This window comes from Rhea americana, unplaced genomic scaffold, assembly GCF_003343005.1.
Source record: "Rhea americana isolate MKP2758 unplaced genomic scaffold, rheAme1 scaffold_90, whole genome shotgun sequence".
In the NCBI taxonomy this organism is placed as follows: Eukaryota; Metazoa; Chordata; class Aves; order Rheiformes; family Rheidae; genus Rhea; species Rhea americana.
Window position 1 is genome coordinate 1,740,800 of NW_028187089.1, and position 14,962 is coordinate 1,755,761.

Sequence of the window (14,962 nt, forward strand, 5' to 3'; positions counted from 1 at the left end):
GAGCTGTAGCAAGGAAGTGTGAGGAAAGTTGCTGTCCACTAAGTTCAAACATCTGTACTAAAGAAATTAGGAGACTAGAATTCATTTTTTACATCAACTAGATTTTATTTTTTGAAATATTAGTAAAGTTCATTCTCATGAATGTGGAAAATTCTGCTGGATGGTAGGTTTGGCCTTGAGGATTCATCCTGGGACCCTTCTTTTTTCTAACCTCTCCATCTGTGTTTGAGCCACTTGACATTATCATGCATACTACCCCCACTCTCCCCACTGCCGTGGTAAGAAGCATGCTGTCATTGTTGGATGGGCTGAACAAGCAACCTACACACACCCTCTCTGCATTTCAGGTGCATGGGATAGCTGTGGTCACCCACTGCCCAGGAGACTTCAGTGGAAAGACTCAGATCACCACYCTCATTCTTCTGGGAGGCCATTCTCCCCTCAATGGAGGCCTCAGTCCCCACTTGTCCTCTCACAGATGGTATTTTTTCAGCAGCTCACTTTGCCACTGCCGTTTCTTGTTGGGAAAGGCAGCAGGGATTTTGATCTTCCGGAAGTCCTCAATGCACTTCCCCAGCTCAGATGCCAGTGCCTTCCTTTCCTCGCTCATGGCTGCTGCCTCAGGTTCACCCCCGACCCCATTCTCCTTCACATTTGAATTGTCACTGTTACTTCTCTGCCCCATCTGCTTCACCTCCTCCAGCTTCTTGAAGGACTTGGAGAAATCCAGGGTGTTGGGGCATGGTGGGAATTCCTCAGGGGCCTCTGGCCATGGCAAGGAGTCTACAGGGCTGAGATCCTCCCCCTGTGACTGTGGATCTCTGTCTGGAAGTTTCTCACCTGTGACCAGAGCTGGGTCAGGCTTGCAATAGCTGCTTGTGTCAATGGTTGCAAAGTCATACCCACTGCTCAGGCTGACTGAGTCCTGCTTCGTCTCTTGACATTGCTTTGGCTCTCCAGGGTCCTCTGGGGTGCTGTTGACTGGAGGAAGAAAATCCAGAGAGCCATGTTAGGAGCAGGAACTTGCACAGCCCATGAGGAYATGCTACATCTTAAGCTAAAGTTGAGATATAGCCACATGAGTGACTGAGCACTTTGAGGTATGGTGGCAGATGTTCTGCAGTCATCTGACACTCTCTGAGGGCTACTGGGCTGAGCTGAGGCCTTGTGTGCTCATGTGAAAAGGTGCTCCACAATCCTCGGACTTCCACAAGCTCAGCTCCTGCTATCCCACTCTGCATTGTACATACAAGCCAGCATCAGTGGTCCTTGGCACTGAGACAACTGCACAGAGGTCACAAGAGGACTATAGACTGAGCCTTGGGGCCAGCCCCAGGTGGGCTAGGATGATCCTGAAAAGGTTATGAGTTTCATATGCTTTGTGGCCTGCTCTGCGGTGGTGCTGAAGGATACTGAGTGCAGGAACAGTCCAAACCAGAAATCTAAGATGAAAGGAAGCCTTAAATGGAAGAACAAATTGCACAGCCTCCTGCAGACCTCAGGCAGATGCAGCACACACTTTTGTTTGTTAACATTAGTAGAAAACAAGCACTGGAAATAGACACTCTGTTTCAATTACCAGCTGCCAGAGAAAATCATTCAGGGAGAAAACTTAATGGAAACTGATAAAAAGGCATTTAGCACAGAGTCTCCTGTCCCCTCACCTTAGGTCTGCAAAGAGCAACATATGCATCTACAGCTGAACCTCAGGGAATTTTTACTAATACCTAGAAGGAAGGTGAGAGGGGCACTTCACCAAGTACAGCGAATCCTTCAAACGCATCCTTGCTCACTCCTGATACTATCCAAGGAATGACGTTCAGTGCTGGTACTATCTGCCCCACAGTTCCTACCACGTTGCTTTGGATGAAGGAGCTCAGGCAGAAGTAACAAAGAGAAAGTCAGACATTGGGCCCCAGAGATCTGGAGGTGCTGTTGGCATGTGATATTGTGATTGATATGTTGGCATATCTCAATGATGAGATAGCCAGAAGGGTCCTCAGGCACCTGAGGGCTCTGTCCACATGGTGGGTCCAGTACTTGGCAGGTCTGGGCCTGCCTAGAGCCAGACGCTCCATAGATAGCAGAGGAATTTCCAAAATCCTTTTTTATTGGATTTTATTGGATTGGCCTTTCTGCTCTTTGGAACCTTTGGGGAAGAGGTGTGTTTTTCTTCATTATTTGGTTTTAATTTGCACTTTTTTTTTGGGGGGGGGGGTGAATCGGATGCATGGAGACATTTTTTACCTATAATGACAACTTTGCTTTTCTGAGCAGCAGTATTACCTGGCAGTAATTTTTGCTTCTTCCTCTCAAAACATTTTAAAAAGCCTGCTGTTGCACAGAGCTTTAATCTGAGTAATGCCTACCATTTGCCACTGTCTAACTTTTCACTTGTAACACAGCTGTCTGCCTTTCATTTTRCAATCTTCCACCTACAACCCTCTGCATACTGCTAGGACCATACTTTTTACCCATGTATTACAAATTCTCTGGCCCTYGTAGCCTTACACTGGTGGATTCTGAAGTTACGTATGTTATGWCAGATGTTATAGGAAGTGATTGCCATTGGCATGTGGTTTATCCTCCCTCTTTTTTCACTCCTCACTTCTTAGTTTTCTGTTTATAACTTTATACAAGGGCAAAAGCAGAGCTTACTAGCTGATAGCCATTTAGGCAGCCAATAAGCACTACCCAATAACGCACCTACACAAAGCCGTACAACAGTTAGTGCTGCAAMACTCTGATCGAATGTGCTCCAGTTATCGCTATTAACATAACTGAAAGCAATCAAAAGGGATGGTGAGCAGGTCCTGGTGAAAACTCTCCAGTTACTGGAGGAAAGGTGTTATGGGGAGGCCCTGCAGCACTGCAGAGGGGCTGGGAGAATCTGTTCTGCTGTAGAGACTCCCATTGCTTTTCTTCTTGAAAAAGTTTTTCCTGTGCCTCTTCTCTCTCTTTCTTTGTTCTTTTCTTTTCCTYTTCCCCAAAGGTAACTTTGATGGTCAGAGTCAATGTATGCCATCAGTGATGAACTCCTTGAGCAGATCTCTGTGCAATTAAGTTTGTCTCATCACCCTTTGTGCAAAATGTCTGTGTGCATGGGGAAGCYGAAGTATGGAAGAGGGAGGAGACTTGTACAGATGAGCAGCACATGTGGGATTAGAGAACGGAGCGGAAATGACTGCCTATGTTTCTCAAAATCAAGAGAAATATGTAGAAAGAATCTTGGGAAAACAAAGCAAAGATTTTTCTCAAAGAGGTTGCACTGAAAAAGCCTCATTTTGTCTAAATTTCTAACCTGATTTTTTAAGAAGCTCTGTCAGTATAGATGTAAAACAGAGTATTAAATATTTCTAATTTAAATTCCTGATCAAAGCCTAAACATTTTCCTCCATGGAAGAAGAAAATGTAAAGGTGGATTTTATTTCTCCCTGAAAACTTTGACAGGACAGGGTTTGGGATTTTATCTTTTTTCCTTTTTCTTTCGTCTTCTTTTTTATTTTGACATTTACTTGAAAAGCTCCATCGCTAAAATCACTAAAGGTAGAAAACTGAAATGGCATCCATCACTGAAAAGAAACCTTGAAGACTGGATTTTCTTTGGCAAATCTCTCCAGGATGTCACAAGGATGCATCTTAGCCCTGAATTCTTTGATTGATGGGGTGAAATCTCTAAATTCTTATGCCACTTTAATCATCTTATCTGAAAGGCTCACAATTACCTTYGTGAAATGGGGAGCTATGGCTTGGGAAGCGTAAGCTGACATACTCAAATTCATACAATGACTCTGTGGCTTAGCTGGGAACTGAATTCAGATCTCTGAAGTTCTCCTTCAGCACTAGCTACAAGACAATCCAATAACAATAGCTATCTTGTTATAGCATTTTTTGTCTAAGGATATCAGTGCATTTTACAGTACATTATTCCCATTTTAGTCACAAAGAAACAAAGTAATTTATTAAGTTCACTTGTTCCGTATACCAGTCTGAGACCAAAACCTAAGTCTCTTGGGTACTGTTCTTGTACGTTCTCCAGGACAGACTATGCTGATTTCCRTGGCATGTTCTGGGAAGAATAGGTTGAAATTCAGCTGCCAATCTACCAAACTTGCAGAATCCACACTCCTGCAGACTAGCTGTTGTTGCTATGTTCCCATTGTATCTGTGACTGCCTGGGACACATCAYGGGCTGCTGATCTTGGGGAGCACAGCACAGCTCAACAGTGTCGAGCCACACTGAAAAATCTCCTAGAGCATATGTCTGCAAAGGGATTATAGCTCTGTTTTGAATCTACCAAGAGGATAATCTTCAGTTCATTCCTGTACATCTCCAATACACAGTCTCCATGTGAGTGTACAACCTGGTCCAGATCTTATGAAAGTACAAGCAATATAACTCTGCTAATTTAGGTGTGATGAACTAGTTGAAACCTAACATCTATATGAGGTGAAATAGGCCATCTGCAAGCAGCCAAGAGACTTTGCATGAGGGAATTAGTGACTCTTAATGATTGGTTTTTGGAAATACTCAGTAATTACTTGTAACAATTTACTTGGCTTCCTTTCATCTCATTTACTAAGAGTATGCTTTCTCATAGCTTGTTGTGCCTGACTTTCATGCTAACATCCATAGTAATGATCTTGTACACATTCAGAAATGTACATATTAGCAAGTTTTTTTTTTCTCTTCATACATGGGTGCAACACTAGCCTCCTACGGGCCAAATATCATAGCCCAAGTGTTCACCTGCACCAGCACATATGTTTCCAGATGGCTAAGGAATGGATAGGAGCCACAAGTATATCAGATTTTCAGAAGTATTTCGAGGGAAGACAACTCCTTGCTGGAATTTGCAGGATTCAAAAATAGAGAGATGTTAGAGGGCAAACATTCATCTTGGCCACTTTTCTACATGGCAACCCAGCAGATGCTCCCATGAGTGGTATGGGGTACTTGGAACTAGGAATCTGTGCCTAACCCTGTCTATGTGATCAGGGTCTTTATGACCCCAGTTAAAAGACCAGAGTGTGCTATAAGGGTAAGCATGTGTTTTCTTTCTGAGTGCTAGAGATTTGAAGAGTTGAGGATCATGTTGGCTAGAGACCTGCCTATTTCAAACCTGACACATAAAGCCTCAGGCTTTGAGCAGCCAGGTGCTGCTCTACATCTTCCATGGTATTTCCTTGCCATTGATCTTCTCTGCAGTTTTGGACAAATAACCTCATTTTTCCTTGGGGTAGCCTTCTCTCATATTTTTATATCTTGTTTACAGCAATAAGCTCTGTGGGGCCAGTCTGTGTATGTCAATATGCAGGTATATCTACTACCTGAGTCCTAACATGCCTTACAGCTCTTCTTCTGATGGCTTCTCACTGCACTCCAATTACTCATCTGGGAAAAAATATCTGTTATGTAGATTGCATATTTCATTCTTATTTAATTTTCTCAGACTTTACTTCCTATGTGACACTTTTGTCTGTTTTAGAGCATCAGTTAGAGTGCTGAAGTGACACTTCCAAAACAGGCCTATAGTAGTGCTAGAAATCTTGCTGACTGCAATAAACAGGCTCCTGCACACTCTGAGCTGGCGCTTTGCAAGGGGAAGCACACATTGTCCCAACTCCTTGCTGTTTTTTTGGATAACATTTTTTTTCCAGAGTACTTGGCAGGGAGATGGACTAGTTGTGTGCCAGGAGCCTGGGGCCCAGGCTCATTCTGTTTGGTTTGGTTCTTTGTATCAGTGCTTCCAGCTCCAGAAAAGATGTGATCTGGGAACAAAACCAAAGGCTCTGTGTCTCTGGATGAGACATTTTCACTTCTGCTTATGGGAAAGGCAGGCCGTTGACTACTGTCTGGGAAAGGCATTGAGCTTCTAAGATGGATCTGAATGTGGCTGGCTTTCCAAGTGGCCTAGCATGTCTCAGTGGAGGAGCATGCTCAAGCAACAGCCCAGCTGCAGATAGGGCTTGCTTCTGCAGATGGACCTTTGTGCTTCCTGTATTCCAGATTTCATAGCCTTTCCTCCGGACAAAGCCAGCTTCCTTTTGCTCCACCGACTGTACTTGGCTACGTCCTTTGCTGTCCATCTGCCATTACACCTCACATGCTGAGTACAGACTGCATCTGAGATCTTTGCAACCCTGAGGGTTGATTGAGATTTGACCCTCCTCTGTCAATTTGCAGTAAAGACYTAAGACAGAAGATCCTATCTGGGGAAATGTTCACGAGGCAGATAACTTGTGGTAAAGTAGCATTAGCAGGGGTTTGTTGAAAGATCCCAGCACAGACAGGTGAAGAACAGTTCATTCTTGTGGCACTTCCCCAGCCAGCCGAAGGATCTTCAGCTCAAATTGTATTTACTTCAGAGATTGGTTTGTCTGTCACACCATGTGCTGGACCCAAATCTCCCCTAAACAGAAAATGGCCTTTTTTTTATTCCAGTCAAAAGCAGTCTCTCATAGAGGGTTACGTCTCTACCAGGCAGCTGACCAGGCAGCAAAGCATCAGAGGGAACTCTCCTACACACAGGAAGAAGCAGAGCTTTGTGGTTCATGGAGTGTTTTCATTCCATGATCTTCTTTCAACAGTTCTTTTATAGTTTTTAAATAAATTAAAAAAAAAAAAAAACATTGCTTGAGGTCAAAAAGAAATGCCCCAGTTCCTTTACAAGCCTACTAAGCTCATTTTTAGCCACTTAAATTTAGAGTATTGTGAAACAAAAGCACAAGGATGGGGAAAAGCCCTTCACAAGAAGAGCTAGAAAGGCCTATTTAGTTTGTGTGTATGTATATGTGCGTGGAGAAGAGGAGCAGAGACCTAAACAGTTCAATTGAACAACACAGTGTAAGCTTTCGTTGCCTTAAAACTGCATTCTGGGGACAGATTTACTCTTTATCCAACATATTTCCCAGAGAACTCTTGGTCAAGAGTCTGATAGAGATGACAAGCTTAGCTCCTGTGCAGAAGGGAGGTGGTGATGGAAATGACTTGATTCTGCGTGTCAAGAGTAGATTCCTCTGGGAAGTGCCAGCCTGTGTCAGCCTTGAGTTACTTGACCATGAGTGGTGATGAGGATAGGCTGGATGCTCTTCCGGATCCACAGGATATGTTTGCAACTTATCCATGCCTGATGCCAAATGGCTGGTGCTGGGGAAGCTCCTAGACCCCATGAATTTCAGATCTTGCCTCTGCCCAAATTGCTTATCGGAAAGTCAAACAGAGCCTGAAAACTGATTTCTGCACTTCTGGTTTGCTCTAATCCTTCTTACTTTATCAAAGAAGGACAAGTCTCTGCATAAATAAATGTCTTTGACCCTATACACCCTCAGCGGTAGCCTCTGTGTTCCCAAGAGCCTCAGTAACACCAGTTGTGCGGGCAAAGCTTGTTGCTAAATCTGCAGCGCTGGCAACACTGTGAATGGATTAATTGCTATAGCAACCCCAGCAGGACGCTGGGGTGGCAGGACCAGGATAGACAAACAGCTTTTCATTTTAAACTTCCCCGCTAAAAGCCAAGGCCCTTTCTATCCCCTGTGTTGGAATATATCTTTTTTTATCAGCACAGGCTCTGCTTTTGCTCTTATTTTGGCCTTAATCCAGCTGCCAGATAGCTCTGGAGGTTTCACCCGCAGCTGTACTAGTGCACTTTGTTCTCAGCCTTGCATTTAGGCCCTGGTTGCCCTGCTGCACAGGTCTGGTAAYGCCCGTTAGTGCTGAGCTAGCTCTCCAGGGAGGCTCTGGACCCCTTGGCAGAGAGCACCAAGCTCAGCAAAGAACAGCAGTGAAACTGGTTATCTGTGATGTGCAGGGGCAGAGATTGGCTTGAGCCAAAACTCATTTCATGGGTGGAAGAAATTCCAGTCTGGCTTTTATTTGTGGTTAGGTTTATAATCAGTTCCTGCTGTTGCAACATCACAGCAAGAAACAGAAGGAGAAAAGAACAACAACAACAAAAAAACCCAAATAAACAAACCCAAGCTGAATCTCTTGACAGACCTGACCTTGCAGCCTTGAAACAATAATCAAGATTTTCTCTACCATTCAGGTTGTCCTCTTCTGTCAGGAGGGGGCTATACAGATTTAGGAGTTGGAGATGGCAAAATGAGAAAACAAGGGGGAAAGCAGCATCATATAAAATTAAAATCAAAGAGGAATTGTTGCTAGCAGCAGCAGGAGAGAGAGACTACTTTGATTAGGAGCAGGAAGGCTGCAAGGGGTCCCTTGACCTCTCTTCTGAGCCCAGCCTGCTCCCATGGGAGGACTCTGCATTGCTGGAGGGGAAGAGTGTGGCCCAGAGGGCCCCAAACTTCCACAAAACAGAATCAGCATTTGTGCAATACTTGGAGAGATGGGGTTTCAGCTAGCGGTATCTCTCCTTTCTGGCTTTCTTGTTTTACATTCCTGTGTGACCTGTGGTGAGTGTCATCTGCACCAGCACCACAAAGGTGGGCTTGTGTGAGAGAATCCATGCTTTTCCACTTCGGGATTTCAGGCCTGTTACCAGGGTGTGACTGAGACATGCTGTTGCCCCTGAGGGTGGGTCTAGCTCTCAACGGCAAAGGGAAACTGGTCAATGGCATCTGCTGGTGTTGATGTGATACATAGCATGGGTGACCAATGCCAGAGATTGCCTTTTGCTGTGAAGGGAACGGGAGCTTAGCCACCCTTCCCATTCCTCCTGGCCTGGATCCCTCTGTGATATAGATACTAAGAACAGCTTGGGAAGTCTATGATGGTCATAGGCTCACAAACATTGCCCTTGTCGTCATCTGCTAGTGTGAAGCCACAGCTTCATCTCCTTTAGAGTATGTTTAGCTTGCAGAATCACTGTRCCAGATTGTATGGTCACAGGAAACAAAATACTCTCAAGAGCTCTCATGAAAATRCAGTATGTATTTGCTGGAGTGCAAGTATATATTTATGTATGCATATGTATGTTTATATATATATATATATATTTACACATATATGCACACACTGTAGRACTGCATACATTATGACAATGCCTATATCCTGAGAGCATGTACCCTACGAAATGCTTGCAATCTGGCAATGTGTGGCTATAGGAATTCATACATGTATGCTGGATCAAGGAAAGCTGTCTAATTCAGACTTTTCTGACTTAAGCGCAATGTGTCTATCATGAATGATAGATGAATATATAGAGTTAGATACACCTTTTGTTATACATTACTTTTATGGACACCTGGGTTMTGTCTGGACAAATAAAGATTGTGTTTTTGCAGTTAAATCAGAGCCAGGTTCATTCTGTGAACTACATCAGCACTCATCACCCTCAAAATCCCTCAGCAAACGATGACACTCTATCCATCAGCAGGCTAATTGCTGTTCTAAGTTCATTCCGTGATGGCTTCAATCTTTAACTTCCCCTTTATTTGCTCTTCTCTCTGGAGTTCAACACACAGATGGCAGGAGCTGACATTGCATGAGTGAGGCGAGTTGTAYTGATGGCTAGAAATTATCTTTTTTKTTTGTTTGTTTTAGAAAGGTAATAGCTCTGCCAGCACTGCTTTCTCTTTTAGAATACATTCCCTCCTCAGTGAACTCTCCTCCTTTGCACAGTCCAAGTACACTTTCCTCCTTCAGGATATCTTTATTAGTAAAATGGTAGATTCTTAGCCCAAGTGATAATTTTACTAGCTAATTTAGCAGCCACATTAATCTGTCTTAGTTCAGGCACTCCTGGGGAGGGTTGGGGAGGCAGCAGCAAAACTCTGACTGCCTCAGCAAAACTCTGACTGCCTCAGAGATGACCACTGAGACTCCCTAACACTGGTAGCCAGATATTTTGCTTTATCCTGATGCTGGGAAGTCCCAAGCCCCAGCAAAATCTTTTCTGAGAATGATGTGGGCATGCAAACTGCTAAAGGAGTTTCTTTGGAGGAACTGTGAGATGGATGGCCAAAAGAATTACCAGTTGAGGTGTGGTGAATTTTATATGATTGACAATAGCTTTATCTGACTAAGAATTTGCATGATTGTATCACTTTGGTCATGGTTTATGAGTGAAATGGATCCAGCTTTATGTCGGCGATACAAAAGGCAACGGAGTTCATTTTGGCAAAGCAGAGCTAATTCAGAGATGATAGGTAAAATTCTAGTACCARTGAAGAGCCAGATCCTCAGATGTTTTAAGCTGCTATAACTCAAGCCAGTGGAGYTGTGCTGATTTATACCAACAAGAAATTTGGACTAAGGCAGATGTTTCAGTGCTTTATCAACTACAAGTAGCTTTCACTAGGYGCTTCTTGTCAAACAGATCTCTTTAGGCAAGTCCTTCTGCATCTTGGCAGGTAGTAGTCATTGATACTGTATGTGGCAAACATGTTTAAAGAGGTGCAGTTTCTGCCAAGAGGAGCAAYGCCAGCCACCTGTTGCTGAGGTGTCTCACTAGCTCAGAAGCTACAGGACACAACAGCAACTCAGCATCAGTTATTCCTGTGTTGAACAATTCAAGGTGGAAGAGATGGTGGGCACGCAGCTCTGCTGGAAAATACCTGGGATCCTCGTGGGCAGCAAGGTGAACATAAACCAGCCCTCTGCCATGGCAGAAAAGGCCAACAGCATCTTGGGCTGTTTGAACAAGACTGTAGCCAGTAGATTGAAGGAAATGATTGTTCTATTTACTCGCCCTTCTTAGATCCCATCTGGAAAACTGTGACTAGCTTTGGACCCCCAAATAGAAAAAAGACATCAACAAACTGGAGCAGGTTCAGTGGAGGGAAATGGAGATGATCAGGGGCTGGAGCACTTATCCTCTGAGGAGAGGCTGAGGGAGCTAGTCTTGTTCAGCCTGGGGAAGGGAAGGCTTTGGGGGGTGTGATGGCGGCTTTACCTACAGGGAGTTACTGGGAAGGCCCTTTAAAAGTGAAGAGCAGGCAGATGAGAGGCAATGGGCTTAAGCTGAAACCAGTTCTGACTGGTTATAAGGAATAATTTGTCCAGTATGAGGATAATTACACCTTCAAATAGGTTGCCTAGGAGGACTGTGCAGTGCACATACTTGTAGGTTTTAAAAATCCAGCTGGAGTTGGGCTTTTCGATTTAGGAGTCGGTTTTAGAGTTGGCAAATGGATTTGCTCAATGCCTGCTGGTCTGACATCAGAGCTGTCCATGTTTGGAGCAGGACCGCCTAAGGTCTCTTCCAGTCTGAGCTGTTCTGCCATTCTGTGATTCTTCACAGTCTCTGCCTCCTTATTTAGTATGGAGTCTCTGACAGAGGCTTTGTATCCTAGCACTGCTGTGCCACAGATTTGATGAAAGCCTCTCAGGTGTATCTCTGGTCACTTGGCAGTAAAGAGGACTTACTGGTAAAAGAAAGGGTTCAAAGCGYCATTGTGCATAACTGGAGTCCAGGGAGCAAAACAGATCATTTGGGCTGAAGGAATGGGATACAATAGGAAGACAGGCTGTGAAATGGGGCCAGCAGGAATACATGTCCCTGTTGTCTATTGCTAAGTGGAGGTACCATCAAGACAACCAGTACATTGCTCTGCATGTGACTGAAGGAGCCTGGCATACCAGAAAGAGCCTCTTCTTGCTCTAGCCTTGCCCAAAATGGTCTGTAGCAGCAAACTGGTAAGTGTTTCTCACCTGGAAGTGCTGCTGCTATGTCTGTCTTGAGATCCAGGATGGGCTCAGAAGAAGAGATGTGTTTTTTAGAGCTCTGTTCCATTTCAGAAGATTGGGCAACAGGCAGGCTAAGCCAGGAGCTACCTAAAAAATCAAGACCCAAAGAAGAAATTCTTAGAAGGCAAATGAMACATAGGGAGAGAGGGTCAGGGTTGTATGCAACTGGGACACATGACAGCTGGTAGTCCAGGAGAAGTCTAAAACGTATCTAACTCTACTGCCTGCCTCTACAAGGGACTTACCTCTTTGTGATAGCTGTAAACCTCTTCCAGGTCTAGATCATCCTATTGGTCTGCACTGAAGTAAATTCAGGCTATTACATTTCCGCTTGTTCTGCGCATGACAGTGGCTGCAGGACTTGCCTGTGGGAGGGCAGAGCTGCTAGGAATCTGCATATACATCTTTTGAATTGGCATCTCTGGGCTGCTCATGGATGTATCCAGAGGCTTTAATTTTCACTGCTGGTGTGAAGTCAGGGTGGGACACACATGTATGCATATGTATATAGCCTCGTACTTTGTCTGGCACACACTCTCATCCTCACAGGTCTTTCTTTCTCCCTACATATGCCTGCAGGATGCCTCACCATCTGGTATCAGAGATATCTACCCTGGAGATGAGTAATGTCCTGAAGTCTGTGAAAATGGAGGTAGTAGAGAGTCTCTGGGACATCTGTTTTTAAAATTGCTGGACAATGACCAGAGTTTCCTTTTTTACAAGGACTTTTTGAGATCTGAAGATGGTGAGAAGCACTGTAAAATAGCCAATAACCAGATTYAGAGCAGACTGTAGGCTTTCCACTTATTTCAGATGGTGACTCTTTATGCCAAATGGGGAACAAAGTTTGTGCTCTCCTTTTTCAAAAGCTAGACTATTACCTGCTCCATGAGCACAGCAGCTGAACGTTGCTTTCTCAGAGGACACAGCACCAGTCCTTTCCAACTGGAGTCAGTGGGAACTGCTGGCTGTGCTGTGCAAGTAGAACCTTTTATGCACAAAGCACTTCATGAGCCATCTCTGGAGTGCAGCCATCTCTGCTCTTAGAAAGGGAGAAGTTTTTGGCCAAGGTCACCAGGAAATCCCTGAGTAGGTGTGCACACAAGAAGTGCTCTACTTTATAGTTTTCCAAAGCAAAGGGTTGAAGAAGGTGCACTTGCCTCTGAAAGGCAGATGGATGAGTAACTTTTCATGACCGACAGAAGCCGGGATGTCACCAGCCTGACTTGCAAACAACCATGCCATGCTCTCCTGCTGGCTCAGAGTCTACAAACTTTACTTGTGGGTCAGAATAAGTTACTGCATCCAGGAGAGGGCAGCAGAATACTAACATGCTCAATGCATATTGCCACTMTAATTAACTATGTTTCCTCAGAATAAACTCCTGACTCTTTCCTAGGCTGTAAACAAGGCCTTCTACTTCCCATAACAATAATCTTCACCCAGAGACTATGGCAAAGTCTATGTGATCACCATCTGTCAGTTCGTCTATAAAATTTTCTAGTTAATGTCTTATGGCTGCTATTTCTGCACCCTTTTAAAAAGAGAAACAGTCTACATTCCCAAATCTAGATCTAGAAGAGGAAGTCTTGGCCAAATTCAGTGCCACTGGGCCCTTGCAAACACTTTCTCTTCTTGTTGCTGYTAGACCTTTCTCTTCTCTCCTGTGGTTACAAATGCTCGCAGGGCACAGGGAATGGCAGCCTCTATATGGGACATGGGAACAAGGTCCCAGAGTCAGGCCCCGGTGTGTAAGTGGAGAAGGAAAGACTTTCTGATGGAGTAAGAACTGCAGTGCTGAAGACACATCCCAGTATTCAGCACTTGGCTCCTTCACTGCATTTTAATGACTTGAGTATCCCCAGGTATCTACCAAACACCCASCCAGCATCCAGCAGATCTTAGCAGGGGCCAGACCACTGGGTTTCTGCTTCCACATGCTGTTATGCAGGAGATCAGAGTGGCAGTGCAAGACAGCTCTTATTAAAGATTTAAAAGGCAAGCTGTCGGCAGTGCTGCTAAGAGATGGGCTTTTCCTGTTATAGCTCTATCCCTTTCTAATACTAATAGGATTGGGAGGAGGATGCAAAACGGAAGTGTGCTGACCAGCTAAGGGTGACAGTCACTCCTTACAGAGGCTTTGTACACTCAGGGGGTTCTTTCTAGCAGTTTGCTCTTCTTTCACCGCCCCTCCTTGGTCTCTGAGATTTCAGGTTAGGCTTGGGAGGCTGTGTAGGGGCAGCACAGCCTCAGAGCGGTGGCACGGAGGAGAAACTATTCCCTCATGACTGCCCTTCTGCTACCTCTGCCAAGGGAAAGGGAAAACGAAACTCCCTTCCTCAGCTGCTGTGTGCTGGCCTACAGATCTGAGCTCTGGTCTTTGTTCTCTGCTAGAAGAATGGCATTATTCCTCATTTGGTTGAAAAYTGTAGTTGGACATAGACTGGAGTTTCCATTTTTACAAAAATTGTTTTGAGATCTGAAGCCTGGATTGTATTAGGCTGGAATAAACATAGAGAGTTCCAACCTTCTCAGTAAAGGAAGATGCTAAAATCAAAAATTGTCCCAAGATCAATTCTTGAGAATTTCAAAATATTTTAAAGCTGTATCTTATTGAATAATAAAAAAGACATTTTGACATGTAAACTGCTTGTATGCATGATTTTCTTCTAAATTTTAGCAAAATCAGACCAATTTCAGAATAATATTTCAGTTAATATTTAATTTATAGCAAAAAAGCTTGTTTCATCCCAGTTTTTTTTCCAGCTTCCTTTAGTTTAATTAATTAATTAAGTTTGTGAAACACTCAGATCACTTGATTTTGAAGGACAGAGTTTAAACACTTTTGCTTAATTGCTTAGAAAGCTGAAGTAGCAAACTCTGTGTCTTTTTCACAAGTAAAAAGAATTTTTTTTAGAAGCTACTTGCAAGAGGTTGGCACAGAGCATAATTGGTGAACCCTCTGCCCAGTGTACTAGAATCAGTCTTCTTGTTCTTCATGGAATCCCRCTATTCTCTGCACATTTCTGCTGAATTGCAGGATTTTCCCCTTTTCTGTGGTACACGGCATTCACTGGGAACTGCTACAACTGCTTATGCGAAGGTGCAGGCACTCTAACAAGAGAGACTCAAGAGCACCCTTTGTGTCCGTTCGCCAGAGTGAAGTTCATCACTGTGTCGGACTGGATGARGAGTTAACGATTAGAGAGCTGTCGGATTTGCAGCACTCAGGATTTCACCGAGYGAACAGGGGGAAAATCCTAGCAACCTGCCAACTGTCACATGGGGAGATGGAAGCAGGATCAGGAT

At 44.2% G+C, this 14,962-nt stretch overlaps 1 protein-coding gene across 1 annotated transcript; it reads right to left on the reverse strand.

Annotated features, from left to right (window-relative positions):
• Positions 1-205: 205 nt before the first annotated feature.
• Positions 206-12,154, reverse strand: LOC146584680 (uncharacterized). The gene is made up of 5 exons (XM_085324293.1): positions 12,056-12,154; positions 11,977-11,989; positions 11,618-11,740; positions 5,626-5,631; positions 206-966 (listed from the first exon to the last, which is right to left on the reverse strand). Exons 1-5 carry the CDS (start codon positions 12,152-12,154, stop codon positions 473-475), a joined length of 735 nt encoding a protein of 244 aa, XP_085180419.1. The 3' UTR covers positions 206-472.
• Positions 12,155-14,962: the final 2,808 nt, after the last annotated feature.

Bases quoted from the DNA above. Each gene is read 5' to 3' on its own strand.
- LOC146584680 (XM_085324293.1), bottom strand. From the start codon at position 12,154: ATGCATACATGTGTGTCCCACCCTGACTTCACACCAGCAGTGAAAATT.